The 22,002-nt window shown below is 35.4% G+C and overlaps 1 protein-coding gene across 6 annotated transcripts in view; it reads right to left on the reverse strand.

Moving 5' to 3' along the window:
- Window positions 1-21,166, reverse strand: part of LOC121860750 (chromatin-remodeling complex ATPase chain Iswi-like) — a 43,038-nt gene extending 21,872 nt beyond the window's left edge. For 2 of the 6 annotated variants that reach the window (XM_042358091.1, XM_042358089.1), the window contains exons 1-9: window positions 21,033-21,166; window positions 18,359-18,585; window positions 14,641-14,688; window positions 7,055-7,087; window positions 5,886-6,125; window positions 4,168-4,309; window positions 2,527-2,633; window positions 2,062-2,242; window positions 1,199-1,377 (exon numbers count right to left, since the gene is read on the reverse strand). In XM_042358091.1, coding sequence (XP_042214025.1) covers window positions 1,199-1,377; window positions 2,062-2,242; window positions 2,527-2,633; window positions 4,168-4,309; window positions 5,886-6,125; window positions 7,055-7,087; window positions 14,641-14,688; window positions 18,359-18,585; window positions 21,033-21,083 — 1,208 coding nt within the window. In that variant the 5' untranslated portion in view covers window positions 21,084-21,166. The remainder of the gene's footprint in view (window positions 1-1,198; window positions 1,378-2,061; window positions 2,243-2,526; window positions 2,634-4,167; window positions 4,310-5,885; window positions 6,126-7,054; window positions 7,088-14,640; window positions 14,689-18,358; window positions 18,586-21,032) is intronic. The other 4 variants (XM_042358095.1, XM_042358094.1, XM_042358093.1 and 1 more) reach the window with 3 other exon arrangements.
- Between the last annotated feature and the right edge of the window lie 836 nt (window positions 21,167-22,002).

The raw sequence follows: 22,002 nt of genomic DNA on the forward strand, positions 1-22,002 counted from the left end.
TACAGTAATTGTATTTAAATTATATTAAATAAAGATATCAAATTAGTGGCGGATCTAAGGCGGTGCAATTTTGATATGAAAGGTGATATGGGTTGTCGTGTCGGCGCCAAAATTACTGAGAAGTTGTATTGGAAGGTATTCACTCAGGATGCATTGCTGGAGAGAGCTGTCAGCAAATCACCTTACACAAGGGTCATTATAACATACTGTATAGTATTTGATATGGATATACATTCCTAACAACATTGTTTTCTTTGAGTGAAACATGATGGCTTGATTTGGCTACTTGTGCACTTAAACAATTGATGAGGAAATATGCAGATGCATAATACACTACAATATTATTTAAGTGCTGTTAATATGGAGAGTGAGAACGATCAGCTGTTAGCACTTGTAAAAAATAAATTTAAGACAATGCAATGACTCATCTAGGGGATTGAGTGTGGGAATCTTTTATTTATTTATTTATTTATATATATATATATATATATATTTTTTTTTTTTAAATTTTATTATTTTATGATAATGTTATATACAGTAAACCCTGCACCAAATGAAAACCTAAATAATATGGTAATTATGGTGAAATTGCATAAAAACATGATAAAGGGTCCTGGGGGAGTCATCCACTCAGGTTACCTCTGCCTGCTGCTCCCAGATACACCCTCATCTCCCAGTTTTTCTTTTTTTTGCGAGACACACAAGTGCGGTACAGTGAAATAACTTTTCTGCAAATTCTGTGATTTCCAGTACTTACATAAAACACATAATAGTAAGAAAATTAAATCAGAGAAAACAGATGCTGATGACCCGACTTATGTCTGATTTTCTTGAAACAGTTCAGATAAGCAGGGTTACATCCAGATCTCACCCAGATTTGCTTTTTTCAGACTTGGGTAGCCCCAATTTTAGTCCAGTGGGTCGAGTTAATACTATACATCATGACTAGTAATATAAAGAAGAGGAGATTAAACATGGTTACTGGAGATGATTTAAGGTAGCAATCAAAGCAGCAATGACAGGGCAGGAACTCTTGGTAATAACAACTTGAATGTACGAGCAAGTTTCAGTTCATGAGGAAGAAAGGTTCCCCAGATCTGATACCATTAATGACATGGTTTTCAGAGAACTTGCCTTTTAGTAAAGTGGAAACACAACTTAATACATGTAAAATCAATGCGGGATTTGTTACACTTACCAGTCACGCTGCATCTTAGACAGCTGGATGTAAACCTTTGTCTCCTTCTTAGGCAAGAGACGCTTTTCTACATCAGATTTAAGCCTACGCAGTAAAAAGGGCCTCAGTACAGCATGCAGACGTTCAACCAAGGAGGAATCACCCAAGCAGTTATTGGTGTTAAACCATGAGTCAAAATCCTGTAAAAGATGGCAAATTCAAATATACGGAACAGTAATCCCTAATTATTCACATATCTTATATCCATGCTTTCAACAAAATATGGGAGGCAATAAAATATTAAATATTAATATTTTATTGTACAGTAATTTCAAATGTCTTACCTACATTTGAAAATTGTGGAAACTACTGAGGCACAAACAAATGTGCATGAGGCAGCCAGCTCCCCTCTCACGCAGTCTAGTGAGTCATTATTTAGTCATGTGTTTCTGGTTGCTTATGTTCAGCAATTTGATTTTATAACTTTCACTAGAAAATCACCGATTTGTAATTAATGAAACTGATCTTTATCACTGTTCATCATGTTTTCTACTACACCGTGGCGTGTTGTGGCCTCACCTTTACAATGTACAGTAAAGCCCTCAGTATCAAAGTTCCAAATTATGATGATTCAACTTATAATGGTAAATTGACAAGATATATTCCTATGGTAACTCAGTACTTTCCTAAAATGTCAATAATGATTACTTGTTGCAGGCACTTCTTCTATTCTCCATATTTAATGTTTCCATTACTATGCCTTATGTTTTTCTGTTCTGACTAAGAGACAATCTAAAACTAAATTCTCACTAACAAGGGGGAAAAGTTAAAAGCAGTAGATGAGTATTAATTTGTCAAATAAAATTAAATTCAACTAGACTCACCTCAGAGGAACTAAAGACTTCAGGAAGTAAGAAATTGAGCAGTGACCACAGTTCATGAAGGTTATTCTGTAAGGGAGTTCCTGTCAACAAGAGGCGATTGGTGGTCCGGAACTCACGCACAATCTCAGAAAGTTTGCTCTTCTCATTCTTGATACGGTGAGCCTCATCTATGACCATGTACCTGAATACATAATAATATTTATTAATCCTTTAAGCTTTTGGCCTCTTGCACCAAATCTGGGTTTGAACTTTTTGGTTTAATAAACCTGGTATGGCAAGAGCTGTATCCACTTAGCTGCTGCAATTCCTACACAGTGCTGACAAGCATACAACTAACCAAGTGCTTGTATCTATCTTAGAAAAGAAAGTACTGAAGTATACTGATGAATAATACTGAATCTACAAAAAATTCACTGAATGCAACATGAAACAAAATGGCGAGCTCTTCAATCTATGTGAACATACCTCCAATTGAATTTCTTAAACACAGACTTCTCACGAATGCACATCTCATAGGAGGTAATGCAAACATCCCATTCCCCTGGCATCATCACCTCACGGATGAACGTAGACTGTAAAATAATTGTGAATTACAAGTAGTAACGTTATAATTACTAAAGGAAAAAAGAATAATATATCATGAAATGGCATTTTATAACTAAGACTAAATCAGCCAACTCATGTACTGTATAGTCAAAAAGTTCAGATTAAAAACTTCTGGATTGCAGACCAAACACAAACAGCTCAAAACTTCTGGATTAACCTCCCAAACATCAAGGATTTCCCATCTGGCATCATAGTGAAGTGTGTAAATTATATATACAAAGGTTCACCACTGAATGTGTTAAAGGGAAAGGTGTGGAGGTGCTGATGAAATATGAAATATGTAGTTGTGAGATAGAATACAGGGGCTCAATCAGAGAATATTAAGGATCAAACTAAAACTTTTGCATAAGAGATTGGTTATTGTGAGTGCAAGTGTCCCAGGTAGTGAGACATGGGAGGACGAACAGAACACATTTTGGGAAGATCCAATTAACTGCACTGAAAGTATCAAAGAGATAAAAGTGATACAGATGAGAGAATAAAGTATGAGACAGGATGACAGGTACTCAACGGTAGTTAGTATTTGTATGTGGATGATACAGCCCAACTTGACAATTAAGAAGTTAAAATTATTAATGAATTATTGAATGAATCTGCAAATTGGTGCACTGGGAGAAAGCCGATACTTGTACTGAACATGAACAAAAATAAATTATTTATAAGAAAAAGAGAAGGGAGTCAGAGACTTGTTGTAGTCTATATGTAGAGACAACAGAAAATGTATCAGTAAATGAAACAATGAGATAGTACTGACTCAAAGGAAGCAAGACCAGTGTTGTACTGTACAGAGGAATAACTGAGCCAACATTACTACATAGGTAAATACATGAGGAATTAACAAATCTGATAAGACAGCAGCGACCTGCTTAACCTTATGAGTGCTGTGAATGACTGTAAGGATTTTATTTTGGCTAATGCCAAGCCAATTTATTAAGGTTTGGGGAACCCTTAGCAATCACAAGGTTAAGAACATGTGGGTTGAAAAGGATGCAGAGAATAAGAATGATATAAATTAACTACAGATGTGGAAATAACAGAAGGTTGTTACAAAGAGTCCAACATGGTTTGCGAAGATGATTTGGAGATTGAAAGAAAATGTAAAGTGAAAGATTGCTAAGGAGTTTGGTAGAGGGAAGAGAGGTAGACTAGGAAGGAGATGGAAGGGTGGAGTGAAGGATGTACAAAAAGCAGCAGTGCACTTGAATGAAAGGATAGCATGACACTGTGTGATATAAGGAAATGTCACAGCATTTACAGTTAATGGATGACAGCATGTGAAGGCAAAGGTATATTTGCTGTTGGTTTAACCTCTCTGCAGCATAATAAGAAAATGCTTGCAAGTCTGGAAAAGAAAAAAAGAGGGAAGAAAAGGACACTAGCATTGATGAACATACTGAGATGTGCAATGATAATGGTTTTCGATGACTTCCTGTGACCTGTTCAATGGTTAAGTTTTACTATAGAAAAGTTTTATAAAGAAAAATAAGAGATGCAACTGACCCTAGTTTCTTGGTCACCAATGAGACATACAGCACGCAGGGAAGGACACCACCTCTTGAACTCATTCTCCCAATTACGGAGCGTTGACTTAGGAACAATAACCATGTGTGGTCCAGGAATGTTGCGGAAATGCTTCATGTACCTGTATGAGAGGTGTAAAAATACTGTGATTAACCCTTAAGCCCCGGGTTAGGGTGTTGCTGACAGTACCCCCCCCCCCCACCCCGCGGGGACAAATCAATAAAAAAATCACCCCCCTGACGATCTGGAACGTCACCCGGGGAGCGCTAATTGGACGTTCTGAAATGTCACCCGGAGCCTAAGGGTTAATAATACATACAATGGGGGGAGGGGGGAAGGTGTCAGAAAGACCTGAAAAATCTCTAAGCGTCCAGGAATCTGACGCACAAAAAAGGTATCCAAATTTAGACAACTGAGAAGGAAGATGGGGCTTTTGAGAGAAGGAAGAAAGAGAAAAAAGGAGGAAAGAGACAGAAAAAAGTAAGAAATAAAGTTTAAGATTTATGGAAAACTTTTCCAAAAAGTCTGACATTCATAAATTTTAGATACAAAGGAGTAAATTATGTTTCTAGCCCTTGGTGTCAGTAAGGGGGCATGTTCAGACAGCAGATCACGAAGGGGGTTGTTTGAGTCACTCTGTTGTAGCAACCAGTATACATTAGTGAATTGGTATGTAAGCTATTAGCATAAACTATCATGATTTCTTTAATCAATTCATAAAAAAAGATGAAAGCCACCTTAATGGCAATGTAAATTATTCTCAGCTGTACTCACATAACTAAGAAATGAATTACTATCAGTAAAAAAAAATAAATAATTTCTGCCCTATAAACTGATACTGTTGTAAATACTAACCAGTCTGTATACTTCTACTTGTAATGAATATGTATTATAAAAAGGGAGAATTACAGTACCTACAGTATCTCTGAAAATACAATAAACACACTGGACACTAAGCAACTGATCCCCGACCTTTGATCTTTAGTAAAGGGGACAAAAAAAAATAGATATTGCTGAAACAAACATGTTACTGACCCCCAATCATTAACAAAGGAATAACTGAAATGTTTTGGCTACAAATTTCTCAAAAAAAAATGGAAAGAGAAGAAACCAACAAAAAGCAGTTTTGGCATTGAAAATCACAGTACCGTACGTATAACAAATATTAAATTATCAGCAAAGGCGGTTTGAAAATACTTACCTTTAAGTTTAACATGTTCCATACCTGTTAATTTATTTTATTTTTAAGGCATACATGTCTTTCCCTGCTATGATGCTGGGTGGTCACAGGTACTGATCTAATTCTTATAATTCAACCATTAGGTTACCTCTCACTTTGATAGGATGCTACTCTACCAGAGGGCTGTTCCACTATCTGCAAGTGCACCAAATTATGTACAGTACTTCTTTACTGTCCAGTACACAAAGGCTAATGTACAGTACAAGGAAGTAATCCAATCCTCCAAACAAGGTGGGAATCAAACCTGTGACCATCCACTTATGAGATGAACTTTCTACCACCCGAATGAAAGAATTAAGCAAAAAAAAATATAAAATGCTGATTACAATAGTATCAACTGTAAATCTGCAGGCCAAATCTCATTTTAATCCAAAACTCCCTTCTCATATTAATCAATAAAAAAACTGCTAGAGGAGCCCATCTTTTACTATAGGTCCATGACAAAATGTATACTTACCCAAGCAGGGAGATAGTTTGAAGTGTTTTGCCAAGACCCATCTCATCTGCAAGAATACCGTTAATTCCATTTTCATACAAGTCAATCATCCAGTTGAGGCCTCGGATCTGGTAGTCCCTCATCTCACCATTGATAATGTAGCTTGGGCTCTCCTCAAAACGGGTGATTATCTTGGAGGATTTATTAGATTCGGCAAGCAGTTCCTCATCCTCTTCCTGTTCTGTCATGCGGTGACGATGGCTAAGAAAGAACAGAGGTGCAAGGTAAGTTTTGCAGCAATATTTGAAAGTTCAGCTAATAAAATACTGAAGAGCACATCATCTTGAAATTCAAATTTCAGATAGTTCTGAGATATTATACAAAGCTGCCCAAGGTGTCCCAAGACATCGCTGCAACACTTCTGCAATCAATAACCTTCCTATCTTAGTACATGTATTACATTAATTAATATTGAATGTACTAATCAGTGTAATAGCAGAAGAATTCCATTCACCATCAATGACCTAGAAATCCCAGTCTTTACTTCACTACAGTGCTATAAAGAAGATAAAAACAGGAATTTATGGGTCACAGATGATGAGCAGAACTGAAGACAAAAAAGGAAATTAAGCAAACAATGTTCCAAGGAGGAAGTAATCAGCAGTAAAATAATTACTGTGACTGAAACCTTGCCCAAGATCTTGTAGCTGTGAGACATGCTTAACCAAGGAGACAAAAATACCATACAAGAAATGCAACAGAATACAGTCTACACCAAATTCTTTTACCTTACAGAACATTTCTCCGTTCAATCTACTTATTCAACACCAAGCAAACTTATATGTTTAGCTCCCGTTGCCAATTATCACTAGGTGTTGATGAGTACTTCCATGTAGAAACACAGGATACTCATCTGATTAGTCAAATTATTGTGACACTTGACCATGGTTATGAGGAGCTTCACCAACGTCACTGATCCCTGCCACAAATGATGCTAGAATGTCCTCCTCTTTCAACATCTACGTTCTACAACCATTACAAAAAGAGAGATTTCCACCACCAGGCATAAACATGCTCCTGGACAAGGACCTTCAATCAGCCAGAGAAGAAGGAAACACCAATTAGGAGTTGACTACGATAACAATTCTTTTCTACCTGCTTGCAGATAAAGAAAAGGTAAGGTGACTTACTCAGCGGCTGCAGACGTTAACTTCTTCACGCGGCTAGAAAGAGAAAGTGAAAAAAATAATAACACCTGATTTTTGCCTGTGAGAAGTGAGTACATTCACAGTTTAAGGATGCCTTCTCTTCTCAGTTCAGATATTAAAATAAGCAGAAAATTTTTGGATTAAACAAATTTGTGATGAGTGAAGTACGGTAATGATAAAACTTTCCCCTTCTAGTCTTTGATAATAAAGAAGTTTAAGTAAGTGGGTTCAGTTTTCAGCCCAATATGAATATACAATATACATACAGTATTACAAAAGTAGAAACTGATGCAGCAGCTCCATTCCAAACTTTAATTTTATTTGCATCATGATACAAAAAATGAAGTTAAGAAACCTGTCATCCAAATCAATTTATTTGTATTTTTAAGATTTTTTTTATTATGCTGTTAACACTTTAGAATCTAACATCAAGATTACTAGGATATTTAACAAATACCTGTATAAACAAAACTTGTTTCTTAATGAGTGCTCATATGATGCCTCACTTTCATCATCACACAAGCTTGAAGCCAACTTTTTAGTAGTGCATTTTATTTGATTTTAATTATTATTTTCACAGTATTATATTAGCTTCGACCACATTACTAAACTTTTTCTACACTATTGCCAAAACTCACTATTCTGGGCACTGTGAGGCATCTGAATCTCATTGCTCAAAGGGTTAACAAAAATATGTTTGTCCTCATAGCACATTCAAGTTACTGCATCTGAATATGAAAGATGCATTCCAATCTCCTTTTAGCATTCACAAAGAAATTCCAACACCTTACAGAAAAAATAATCCTTACAGCCCCTCTATGTATGTCTCTATGTTTCTCAACCCCTTACCACACCACACAATAGTCAATGTTCAAAATAAAATTGATCTATCAACATAGTCCTATCCTAATTTCTTTTTTAAACTTTAATGTTTATTATCATTAACGAAGAGTAAATATATCAATAAACAAACACATACACAACAATAGATCAAAACCAAACTACAGTAGTGTACAAATGTGTACTGTATAAAAAAAAATTAATGTATGACATATTGTACTGTATTATGTTGAAACCCCATAACTCCTATTAATTGGTTAGGATTAGACAATTGTGGGTGGTGTGGTGAATGGTGTGGTGTGGTGAATGGTGATGGTAGGTATTGTGGTGGTGGTGGTGGCTCTACAGTATTCACATCAAAACACAATAAATTACCCAAGTACCTATAAAGAATCAAAATTACTGAACACTGAACTCTACTAATAGGTGATTCACGACCCTAAAAAATCTGCAGTGAATCTAATAATTCCTCTTTATATAAATAATTCATAAAAAAAGTCCAAGTCAATGAGGAATTATTATTATTATTATTATTGAATTACTGATATAGCACTTATAAGTCCAGACCTAACCTCTCCATTCCCTTTCCCTGCCTCCCATCCTCCCTCAATATTTTGTTCCAGGGTGTGTGCATTTAGTAAATTGTTTACTGTTTGTTTAATGTCACATTTCCGTGTTAAAATTCTATTTGTTCTTTTTGAGGAAGGTTTGGTTATACTGTATGTGAAAATTAAAATTATTTGGGAAGTGATATTTTGGACCCTAGACATGATCCCATTTTCACTAAAGGCACAACAGATTTACATTTCAAGAAATTTACAATACACACACACACACACACCTAGTGTAGGTATACATACAGTAACCTACACTTGGTGTGTGTATACATACTGTATAGTACTGTACTGTATATAAAAAAATTATCTCCTCAGCTTTTATTCACTGCACTACCCGATAAAGACAATTCCTCACGGTATACACAAAATCATGGAGCTTTCCAACACACACTATATAAACCAACACGTGTACAGTCAACAGCAAAAATGTCCCGAGCTAACTTGCATGATATGAGGCATGTGATCTGGTAATACCTGTACTCTATGAGGAAGAATTGACAGATATGCTTTGAATTGCTAGTTATCTAATATTTATGATTGGAGATTGCATAAGAATGCATTTATTGCATATAACTTAATTAGTATCAATGTGCAAAATGTGGGAAAATAATGTTATTGAGAAATATACGACATTGCTGCAGGATTCATAACTGGGGATCCAAAAATATAATTATTCGTACTGCTGATGCCAAGAGTATTTTTCATGCTTAATGACTCATTCACTACAAAGATGCAAGAAAGCACGACATAATATGCTACATATACAAAATTAAAACTGATTTTGAATGCGTGTTTCTCAATTATCATAAAGGAATTGGGGTTAAGAGACAAACTTCTTTTGTCTTAGTGTTTCCATATTTTCTTCCCCCATAGTGAAAGAAAATACATATTTCCACAGCGAACCCAATAGTTCACATAAAAGTACTGAACTGTAGACCTTCCCAGTTATCATAAGCACCAGAGTACATGTAGAATCTGACCCCAAGAACATAGCACAAAACACCACTCCAGTATTTTAAAATTACACTTCATAATAAAATTGACACAAAACACGTTGACAATTGTCAACCCAAGCACTTGACACAAAACACTACGTCAATATGTAACAATATCCAACCAAGAATTTAACAAAAGCCACGTCACAATTCTACAAGTGTTCCCACCATACAAGAGGTCACAGTGTAACTTGATAAGAAACTTAAGGTTCTGTGAGGTCCACTGGTAATCTCTTGATGAATTATAAAATGTGTAACTGAGGATCACAGTGCAAATCTCCTGTTCATAATACTCTTGTACAAAGCAAATCGAGTGCCTGGCTCCTGATGCAAGGAACAGCATCAAGGATGGAAATAGTCTACAAGAGAGGTATTTCCTCTCTCACCCACAGGCAATTTTAGGAAAAGATCTCAGAGGAGCATTTGTACTGTGAACTTTGACAGTTTACCAGCCATAAGTCTTATGAAATTAAATTAAGTGACTTTAAAAAAATTTCAACACTAATTTTTTACAAATACTGTACAGGGTAGCTGTTATTTGCATATGATGCTGCTCTGGTGGGCAATTCTGAAGAAAAATTTCATTTGCTAGTGAATGAGATGGAAGTGTATATTTAAACAAGATCAACAATTAATTTAAATTAGAGAAGAAGGTAGGAAGAGAGGAACCATTAATGTTAATTTAAATGAAGGAAAAGGAGAATGGTATTAGGGATATCTAATAGTGAATATGTCAACAAATGAACAATGAAGATAAAGCACATAAATGAGTGGCAGGAGAGAAATTACTGTAATGGGTGAAATGAGAAATGTTAAAAGAAAAATATTATGGATGTATGGAAGGTGTACAGTATGGGCTCTGGAGGCAAGAAGGAGTATATTAGATGCAACAGATATAATACATTTGAGAACATTGTGTGGGATGAATTGATTGCAGAGAAAAAGAAATACAGAAATTAAGATGGGATATGAAAATTAAAGGTGTTGGGACAGTGAGAAGACCAAGGTCTGCTCTGCTGATACAGTTATATTGTAGTGACCCTTGCCATTCGCGGGTTTGCAATTCGCGAAAAGCAGTTGGTGACTAGCCTGCAAGCCTTTCCCCGCAGCACAAGTCACCCCACTTTAGTGTTTCTGTGTGAAATGGCCCCTAAAAGACATGCTATTGGAGTGAAATGTAAAAGGCAGAAGTTAGAAATGACCCTGGCAAAGAAAGTTGAATTATTAGATAAGTTAAAACAAGAGATGAGTGCTGCCTCGGCTGGTCAGTTATTTGGTATAGGTATACAGTAGTGCACCGAGGCACTGCAGTATAAGTTGCTATTCGTGGTTTTGCCAATTCTCGCCATTCCTTGGCACCTAACCCCCACGAATATCAAGGGTTTGCTGTATATACAGTATATACATACAGTAAAACCGCAATAAATCGGACTTCAATACAGTACAGTATATCGGAATTTGCTTTTTTCACTTTGAGATGCTCTAGTCACCAGAAAAAAAAATCCATGTTTTATGAAATGGGGAAGATTAATAAATAAAATTCTTATGAAATGATTCATACTTAGTGACTACTGTACAGTGGTCTAATCAGATTTGCTATAGGCCTACTGAGAACTAAGACACTTGAGTATGTAAGCAGGTTGGGGCTGATCAGGTGTTGTCGCATTTACCAAGTTTGTTTATTTATTGATTCAGTATTCTCCTATGATTGGCCTCTTATGGTTTATCATGATTAATATAACATCTTCAGTAATAGAGAAAAATACAATTCTGTATCAAATTTGTAATATGACTTGAAACTAAAAGGATTAGCTGTATCAGAAGGTTATTTACTCAAGATGCATTCGTGTGAGAGTTTTCAGTAGACCAGCTTACAACAGGGGTCACAATAACACACTGTATAGTATTTGATATGAAGATACCTTCCTCAAGACGTTATTTACTACCTTTGAGTGTTATATGATGGCTCAATTTGGCTACTGGTACACTTAGATAAATGATTAATGAATAAACCAGGGTATATGCAGATGAATAATACTCTGCACTACAATATTACTTATTAATGAATGATAAATACACTAAAATAGTATTTATTAAGTGATGATAAATACACGACTATACTGTACTATACCCTTTCCACTTTAACCTGGCCCAAAAGCCCCGCCCCTTGTCTAGAGCTATATATAACCGATTGGTTCCCCTGAGCGTTTTACATCCCCCGGACTGCATGTGTACAAACGCATATTTATATTGACCTTTTATAATAAATATTTAAAAGTTTCTAACATCCTCTCTGAAGTGCTAATGTTATAAATCATTTGCATTTTGATAGTTCAGATAATTATTTAACATTATTTTAGATAATGAGAGGTCTGTTTACCAATTGTGATCACATTTAGTTTGAATTTTCTATGAACCAATCAGCTATTAATAGCTTAAAGGGCATGGCTTATGGGCCACATTAGCATGGAAATACTATAATTTACTAAGTGTTGAAGACAGACATTGTGGTAAGCCAATCAGTTGTTTGCTCTTTGTAAACAAATGACTCAGTTCAGTGTGGGATTCTTTTTCAGGAAAGCTGATTCATACAGCATAATAATTTATCAACCTGGCACCAAATGATCCTAAATTATATGAGAATTATGGTAAAAATGCATAAAGAAGTGTCAAAGGAATCTTGGGGAAGAGAGGGGGAAGGAGTACCCACCCTTGCTACCCCCCTACCTTCTGCCAGCTGCTCCCAGATAAACACTCATCCTCCACAAACAATAGACTGTACTCCTACACTTATTTGTTCTTATTTTTATCTTTATAGTACAGCACACCCAGATTTGCGGATGACACCCTGGATGAACCCAAGAATGTCTGCGGGTAGTTTTAAAGTTTCTGGCATTTTTGCGGCTTTGTTATTGATAATGTACGGAGTAGACTTGAGGGTTGACTCAACAATGTTAATACTAAATTTTGTTTCTAATTACTTGTGAGAGGATTTTCCCATTATTATTTATTTGTATGTGTTTTGTGTGGCGCGCACGTACGCACACACACATATATACAATACTACAGGTAAAAGAAATAATTGTCCAAAGGGCAAACACAAAGGGAATATACATTTCTTTGTACACAAGTAAAAATGTACACCCGTCAGCAAATGTTATTCGCAGATTTGGCGATTTGCGGTCATTTTGAGAACCTAACCCCAGCTAATTTGAAGGGCCTACTGTACTGTACAGTATACAGTTTTCTCTTTATTAATAAGACAAATTCTGTGGATGCTTACATATAGCACTTTACAGTAAATAATAATAATCTAGTGAAAACAGTTGCTGACAACCAGACTTAAGAGTTTGATTTTCAACCCAGAGAGTTCTGTTTCTTATATATATTTTTTTATTGTTGATGTAATATTCTTTTAATAACCTTGTTATACACTTAAATGCCTTAGATGTTGAAGTGCACTAATAACATAACATCAACTGATTTTCTTTCAACAGTTCAGATAAGCAATGTTATCTTCAACACCCACCCCCCCAATATACAGTTGTACCCCACTTAATGCGGTCAATTGAACCCAGAGGGTCCCGCGTTAAGTGAAATCCGCGTTAAGTGAACAACAGAACATATGGGATTAATTCCAATAGAAACCGGCCCGACCCCCAAACTCCACTTTTTGAAGGCACATACCTATGTTGTAGTAAAAATAACATCTTAATTTTATGATGGTACATGCACACAATTAATACTTAAGAGAAATAGAGAAATACAGTCGCCAAGTTAATGTCCATTCAAATAATGGACTCAACTCCCTCCCTCTCACACTACACTGCCGGCTCTTCCCTCTCAGAGAAATTTTTGGGGAAAACCACTAAATTTTAATAAATAATACCTCAAACTAAAGTTAGGATAATACAATTGACATTGCTGGATTCCTTGTAAGACCAGGAATATTTTGAATATAAATGTCATATATTTTGCACAAAAGATAACATAGTTAATTTGAGAAAAATTTTTATCTAAAATTTGTATGTCTAATGCAAAATATATGATGTTTATATTCAAAATGATCATCAAATTATAAGAATTCCAGCAATGTAAATTATATTCAGACCGGGTAATTTGTATGAATTTTATGAGCTAAAACAAATATCTTCAGTTAATAAAAAAAAAAATAATTCTTCACGGGGTAACAGATGGTCGGTCGGTCCCTCCCTCCCCCCCACCCCCCACCAACCGTCCCAAGGAGATGTGTGGGATAACCACTAAATTTTAATAAATAATACCTCAAACTAAAGTTAGGATAATATAATTGACATTGCTGGATTCCTTGTAAGACCAGGAATATTTTGAATATAAATGTCATATATTTTGCACAAAAGATAACATAGTTACTCTGAGAAAATTTTTTATCTAAAATTTGTATGTCTAATGCAAAATATATGATGTTTATATTCAAAATGATCACCAAATTATAAGAATTCCAGCAATGTAAATTATATTCTGGCCGGGTAATTTGTATGAATTTTATGAGCTAAAACAGGCAGTCAGGCAGGGTGGCGGGTGGGGCAAATCTAAAAATAGCGTCTCGAGCCGGACACTCACCGCGTATATGTGGAAAAAATCCGTGTTAAGTGAAAGTTCAGCTCTGGCGAGGCACCGCGTATATGATAAAACGCGTTAAGTGAAACCGCGTTAGGCGGGGTAATACTGTATGCACTTTTTACGGACTGGGTCTGCCCCAATTAGTTCGATTTATCGAGGTTCTACTGTATATGGATGGAAGGATGGAGAGGAGAAAACCAAGGTGGAATGATAGGATGAAAAAAGCATAAAAAGTGAGGCGGGTGGACATCCAGGATGTATGAATGATAAGAGAGCCTGGCATCAAGAAGTTAATTGGGGAATTACAACATTGAGAGAATGTTTAACAGCAAAAAATGAGTTAGATGGGTTATGGCCACAGTGCAATATAGCGGAAGAGGGCCTGAAAGACTTAAAAACAATACATATAGCTCTACAATACTCTGGAATATGCTTCCCTGCAAGAATTTTTGTCCAAGCATTGGGCATTCTTCCAGCAACTTTATAAATCAGCTTTCAAGCTCAGCCCACTCACCCTGCGAGAGCTTTGTGCTCCAATAGCTGGTTGGAGATGCCCTGCTGGCTGAGAGTGCCAGGCATGTCCATCCAACATGAGTAGAGCCACAGGTGTTCATTGAAAATAATAAAAATAGAAGCACTTAATAAATAATACATTTCACTAATGTCTGACATTTTTAATTATGAAAAAAATTAGATAAGACTTTTAATCTTGGCTGGACTGAACTGCCTTTCCTGTACCACATATGTTTCATGATCTAAAAACTGACTTCAACAAGACACTTAAAACTGACTTTTACAGACACTTGCTCCAATGTCTTCTAAATGTTATTTTTAATTACTTTTTACAAAATATTATACAAAACAAAGAATACTGACTTAAACGCACAGTTCCCAGAAGACTTCACAGTTCCTTTTGAACATTTGGTTGTTACTTTACAAATACTAATGATAAGAACACCTCATAGTAATGAAACATTTTCATTGATTGTAAATCACTCATAAATGCTTTATGTAATGATTTGATGAAAAATAACACTTCAATTAATGACACATCATCTGCCTTAAAAAACTGTTAAATCAAAGGGTTTGACTCTTCAATAATTAATAACATTACTTTTGAAATATAATTTGGTGCAAGTGTGGAAAACAGCCATAAAATGATGATGATGATGGAGTTTTTAAGTCATATTAAAAAAATGAAAGATATCGCCATAGGAAACATAAAATCTTATATGGGTAGATGGGCCAGCAGCAGCAATTATCATAAATTTACTATAGCCAGTTAACTAGAACAAGAATTTTGGTTATGTTAGAAGAAACCTGACTATTATAAGCATTACAAGCCTCATAATTATGTATGAGCATAAATCTTACTGAAGACAAAATATTCTCACAAATAAAGTACTACAGTAAACCATCAATAATCCAGACTTCATTACACTAGCAATTTGGATACCATACAGCAATTCACATTTTGTCTGGCCCATCAGAACTCTTTTGTCCAGTATATCTGCGTTTACCCCTGCGAGAAACGTCAAAGCACCACTGAAGCCAACATATTTTTTTTAGTTTATAGTGAAAAACTTTTCTGTTTAGTCTCATATGCACCCTGCTTACATGCATACCCCTATAATGTACTATTATGCATTTGCCAAGAAATAGTATAATAAACTATTTACCTCTATCATACCAGCTTCATATGGAGGGTCATAAGCTAAACAAACATGCAAATCATTATTATTTCAAGAGTTATGATAATTTTAAAATCACTAAACTGTAACTGCATTTTCTGACTTTAATTTGTACTGTATTTTAGTGTACAGTATTTGGCTCTTTGATGTTTCTCACTCGGGGGCATCTCATGTCGTCAGTTCGTTCCAACAATATACAGTATTGCCCAATTTTGACTACCCACAAAAATCAGAAAATTATAAAATATTAATATGAATATCCAAAAACAAGAGCAAAACTACATGGGAACTATACCTCAACTAGATACCTCCCCATCGCAAGTGTTAAGAAATAAAATTATGGTAGAGTATCCTTTGGAAAGGATAATTCATGGTACAGTACCTTTATTGTCAGATGCTATGTGAGCACATTTAGTTAAGAGTAACAGTACAATGACTGATTCTATCAATCTACACTGTACTTGGATGTTATTAAAGGTACAGTATTATGCTTTAGTTTATATCAACATGTTGGGTGCATTATTATCTCTTCATTTAAGGAGGAACATGCCACTCTTTAGTCTTGAACTGATCCTCACTACCCAGAGCTTTGTGTACAGCTGTTTCAGTCACATCACATACTATTGTACTGTACATGTTGCATAGTGTGATGCCTTTACTCTGCTATTTTGTGTAATGTTCCCTATTTCAACACCAGAAAAATATAGTAGTATGGAGCATGGCAAAAGTGCACCTAAGTAACAAAAATTATTCAACCTACAGTCCATAAAGTTGGGCATTCAGTCATGCAACTGGAGTAGCAGCAACTTCACTTATTAAACTCAAAAAGTGTAAACTAATTCACTCTTAAAGTTTTAATAATTTTATATTTTAATATTAATTCCATGTACAGTACAGGAAATTAGTTTCCTTTTTTTTTAAATTCATTAGAACATGGATGCCATGGAGTGCTGTAGATGTTTACAAAATGGCCAGAAGTGGTTTTACTTGCCTCAAGAACCATCCCTGAGATAATGTATTTGGATAATTTAGATTTTCCAGAGAAACCATTTCCCCAATTAGTCCAGATTATCAAGGGTTTACTGTATATACTTTACCAACAATACCATGTATGTATTCGAGCATCACATGTTCAAAAAAATTAAGAGTACTGTATATACATTTACTGCTTCATATCATATAAATGATTAGTGAACCCTATAATAATTAAAAATTATTACATTCATAAAATAACAAAATACATTTTCATGGACAAGTTTACTCACCTGAAGTAAGTCTGGGTTACACACATCAATGTTTATATCCATTATCAAAAATTCTGCAATTAAACATAGTAACATGCACTCTCTTCTGTATACATAGTCATAGCTTGACACAACACAGCACACTCCTCCCCATTAACATCCCCTCCAGGCTAAATATATACAGTATACTGTGCTCTCACACTCTTTCCCATTTACTGTACTTCATACTCTACCTCGCCTCACTGTACGAGTATATACTCATGTACATGCTCTTGTTCATTTTGTTTTCAAATACAATAATCATTATATGTTCACCCAAAACTCAAACTTTAAATTCTTGTGACCAAGTCTTTCTGTGTAAAATATTCTCCCTACATCCTCATTCCTTACTCTATCTAATCAGCTCACTTAACCACATCACAAAAAATTTATTTCTGATGCCAGCACTCTTCCCAACAACCAGGTACTGCCAGGCGAACACAGTACGCCAAGCTAAGTTTTCCTAAGCGTACAGTCTCACCAATCATCACTATTTTCAGTGTATCCTACTATCTGATTAACTTCTGGGTTGACATATTTATGATACTGGGCCTCTCTCACCTTTCTAGCAGTCTCACTCTCTTGACCTCCCTTTTTATTAAAAAAAATATTACTGTACATTACTTTAATAGCACTCAACCTTACGTTTTTCTTTATCTTTTCAAATTTTTTACCATATTTCCCTTTTAAGTTCTACCAGTTTCCTTGTCATCTTGTTCATTCTTTATCATACCCCTCTATTATTTGCAACATATAACATACTACTATACCAAAAACCTATACTGTACTAACATTACACGTCTTGGTCTGAACTTGACTTAAGCCAGTAAACCTAAGAGTGAACAGATGGTAGACACAGCATTCTGCCATACCTTAATACATCTGTAATATGCAATCATAAAAAATACCTTCTAATACTTCTAACAGCCTCCCCCTAATTCATGATACAGTCAGTGGCCCATAACCCATTTACAATCAACTCTTGTTAGAAGCTTAGACTTGTAAGTCCACTGAAGTTGAATATATACCATATACCTAATATTCCAAATTTCAAGTGCATATTTTTGGTCAAGAAGTAGAATAACAGTTTACTATATGTACAATCTATGTACTGTACAGACTGTATGACTATTAATATAAAAAATGACTAGTTTAACATCAGTTAGTATTACTGTACAGATGTACTTAAAACTAGAGCCAAACACAGTAGTACTATACTAGCATCACCTTGACAAACTGCCCCTCAACAGCTACTCACTCGCCCGTGATGGATGGCTTGCGATTTTCTGCTTTCTTTGGACGTCCAGGTTTACATTTGAGGGGGGAGGATGGAGTCTTGTCTCTGGCACCAACCATGAAGTGAGAGAAGATCTCTGTCTGCTTTAGGAGATAGTCAAACCTCTTGGACCGATCTGTCTCCATCTTGTTCTCATATTCTCCACCAGCTTTGCTCGAGGATGTCGTCTCCGCTGATGATGACTCGTTCTATATAAACACAAAAGTAACTAATAATTCACAAAAACAAAGTAATTTCTCAAAAAAATAAATCAATATACTGCACAATAATCCCTTATTAATTACTGCACAATGTTAAATCCAAATTACACTATCTTTCTAAATAGAAACCATGTTATGTCTAATTTAGTCCAATAATATTTCTACAAGTTCCTACTAAGTGGCCCTGTTTTCTGTGATACAATATTCCCTCTTTAACACAACTTTACCTTTTACACATCAATCAGTTTTGATATTGCTGCATCAGGAGTCTTCATGGTGCAGATGGTGGATTTATTCACTCCATACTCATGGGTTATGTTATGTCAAGTTACATTAGTTAAGTTTGGATGTGATAGGTACAGTTGTGGAATAATCCTCAAGTACTGTACTGTATTTCTGTGCCGGATATTGCCAAATGTCCAAAATAGCCTGACAGGCTGTTTTGGACTATTTTGCCAGTCCAGTCCATATTATAATAGTATTTATTGTATTATCAACCCTCTATTACTAATTATGTTATCATTACCAACCAAACCTACCTAACTTCCTAACAGGACCCGCCCCCCCCGGCACATTCAATATCTTGGTTCTAAATCGTTCGCAAAGGAAATGTCATAGAAGAAAAGTGTCTTTCAACTGTCTAAGCTATTGACTGCAAGGATAAAATTCCTGAAATTTGATTGGTGGCAACAAATGCATTAATACCTTTTCTAGTAGTTTCTGAGTTTCAACTCTCAATATCTCAGTTACAGTATTGGTAAAATGCGAGAAAAGTGTCATATTGCTTTTTTCTGAAATTATCATTAAACAAAAAATCTCACCATTTCTCACCACCACTTAGAATTTTTTAAGTACAGTACAGTTCTGCACAGTAGTTTTCTGATTTTTAACTCAGAATATCTCAGCTATAGGTAAAATGGATTAAAAGTGTCACAGAAAAAACTCGTCTTGTTTTTGACAGAAATTATCATTAAATAAAAGTATCCAATTATGTCCTCTACTATAAACTGACCCACAGCTCAGTCTCACCAGCTCTCAGTTCTACTGGGTGGAGAGTGCTACACAATTATATGTCATCTCCATGGATATTATTCATAATTTTCCCTCAAGTAGGATAATGTATAAATCTAAAAAAAAAAAAATTATTTTGTACATAAACTTCACGTCATGTTCTTCTGTGCATAATACAATAAATACAATTATATCATTACTTCTATTACATTAACAATGGACAGGCAAAACAGCCAAGAACAGCTGGTCAGGCTATTTTCCTGTGAATGGTAATGTTGCCAATTCAAATAAGCTTAGGGTGCTAATTTTCAGGTGATCTTAGGAAGAATCAAAATTAAAAATACTTAAAATTGGCACTTTCCTTCATATCTAATGATCATTATTCACAGTTTTTAACACTGGCTGTTAACTACAACGTAGTGGATATTTTGCCGTGACTGGCTAAGTTCCTACTAACAATATTTTACCGTGAGTGCACTCTGATTGGCTAAGTACTTTCTGTTTAATATGACGGGGTGTCTGCCCCCTGGCTAGGAAGATAGGTAAGGTTAGGTAGGTTTCTTTGGTTGGTTATGTCAGGTTCTAGCATAAATTGCCTCTTTTATAATAAGAAGTACATCTGTGGAAAATATTAACAAAATAAAACAACTTCTAGCTACACAACAATCGATTCATGGCCAAATAAATGCCAAATACTGCCACAGTCATGGTCAAATATAGTTGTCGCTTCGTTCGCTGGTAATGGACGATTAGCCGATCAGAGCGCACTCATGGTAAAATAGCATTAATAGGAACTTAGCCAGTCACGACAAAATATCCACTGCCCAACTACAAACACATTCATATACTGTAACAAATATTTGTAAGTCATTTACCCACACTATCGAGGTACAATGAAAATTGTATGTGTGTGCAGTCTATGTGCACTGTATACCGTACCTACATTGTGTATATGTATGCTGAATATCTACCTGCATTCTCCATACACATGCTGAACCAACTGTAAACTTAAGACTTTACTGAATTAATATCTCAACAATCATAATCCCCACAACTATTAAGTGGTAACCTACTGTAGGTCTGAATATCTACCCCAAAATATTTTTTTCTTAACTGTGTTAAAAATATCCAAGCGAGTATAATTATTTATTAATCATAGATGCCAAACGTGATGCAAAACCAGCCAGCAGTTAATCACTCATCAAACGTCAAAACCTTAAACAACCATACAAATATCAACGATTGCATAACAATCTCCAATAATCAATGGCCATCAATCATTCATTATCCTTCACCTATAAAATAACAAGAGACGTCATTCATAAGCCAGCGATGATACAAGTAATGAAACACTGTTCCCGCGCCACTGTCGACTCTCCCTCCTTCAACTCACAGTTCCTAGTAAGAACATTGGATATACTCACGGAGTTCTCCCCAACTTCCATTGGTTCTACCGCATCCTCATTATCTGACATTTTGGTGGGAAATGTAGGAAAAAATTATGAAGTAAGTGAAGGGAGAGACGCTGCCTCGCTGCTCCTTCCCGGCAAACAAAAACAAAGAATCAAATTAGTGACTATATTGTTTATGGCAAAATTATCGTTATTCTATATAATTCTAAATCTATAGTCAACTGTAACTATTTAAATTTTGCTAATTATTTTATAAAATTAAATAAATTTCATGAACTATCCACAACATACATTTATTAATAATTTAGATCTTCATGTGACTCAATTAAATGGTTAGTTGTACTAGGACCAAAATTAAGTTTTTATATTCGTCTCAATATTTTGGAGATCATGGTGCTTGATAGTCTCCATGAGCATTACATATTTCTAAGATAACACCCGAAACAGTGTTGGTTGTCAGATGCCGATGTAAGACTTGTATTATAGGTAGAGGACAGGTCTGAGAGAAGGTGAATAGCAGGAATTACGATTTTTTTTTTAATATACTGTATATAATAAATTGTTTAGTGTATTGGCTTCCTTTGTCCTCTTCGCCACTGATCGGCATGTTAACTATTGAAGCACAGAGATATGCATGACAATATTCCGAGTCAGAAGGGAGAAGACACCAGGACAAGGCAAAAGATTTAACAAGAATTCAGCATATGGTACCCCTATTATTTTAGTTTCAATCATTCAGGGAATCTTAGGTGGTTAGGTTATAGTTCCTGGGTTCTGTCGCTAGGTTAGGTTATATCTAAATACTGTACTGTACTGGGATGACCAAAACTAAAATATACCGAATACAGAATATAACTTTATCCTCTTCGCCACTGACTCTATTATGCACTGTTGGCAAATAAGTAAGTACTGGGCATGTACTGAACTGGTTCCAGAACGTATCTGTACCTGTGCCAGTGATAGTCAATTCTTGAATGAGCTC

Source organism: Homarus americanus, unplaced genomic scaffold (genome assembly GCF_018991925.1).
Source record: "Homarus americanus isolate GMGI-L3 unplaced genomic scaffold, GMGI_Hamer_2.0 scaffold23617, whole genome shotgun sequence".
Classification (NCBI taxonomy): Eukaryota; Metazoa; Arthropoda; class Malacostraca; order Decapoda; family Nephropidae; genus Homarus; species Homarus americanus.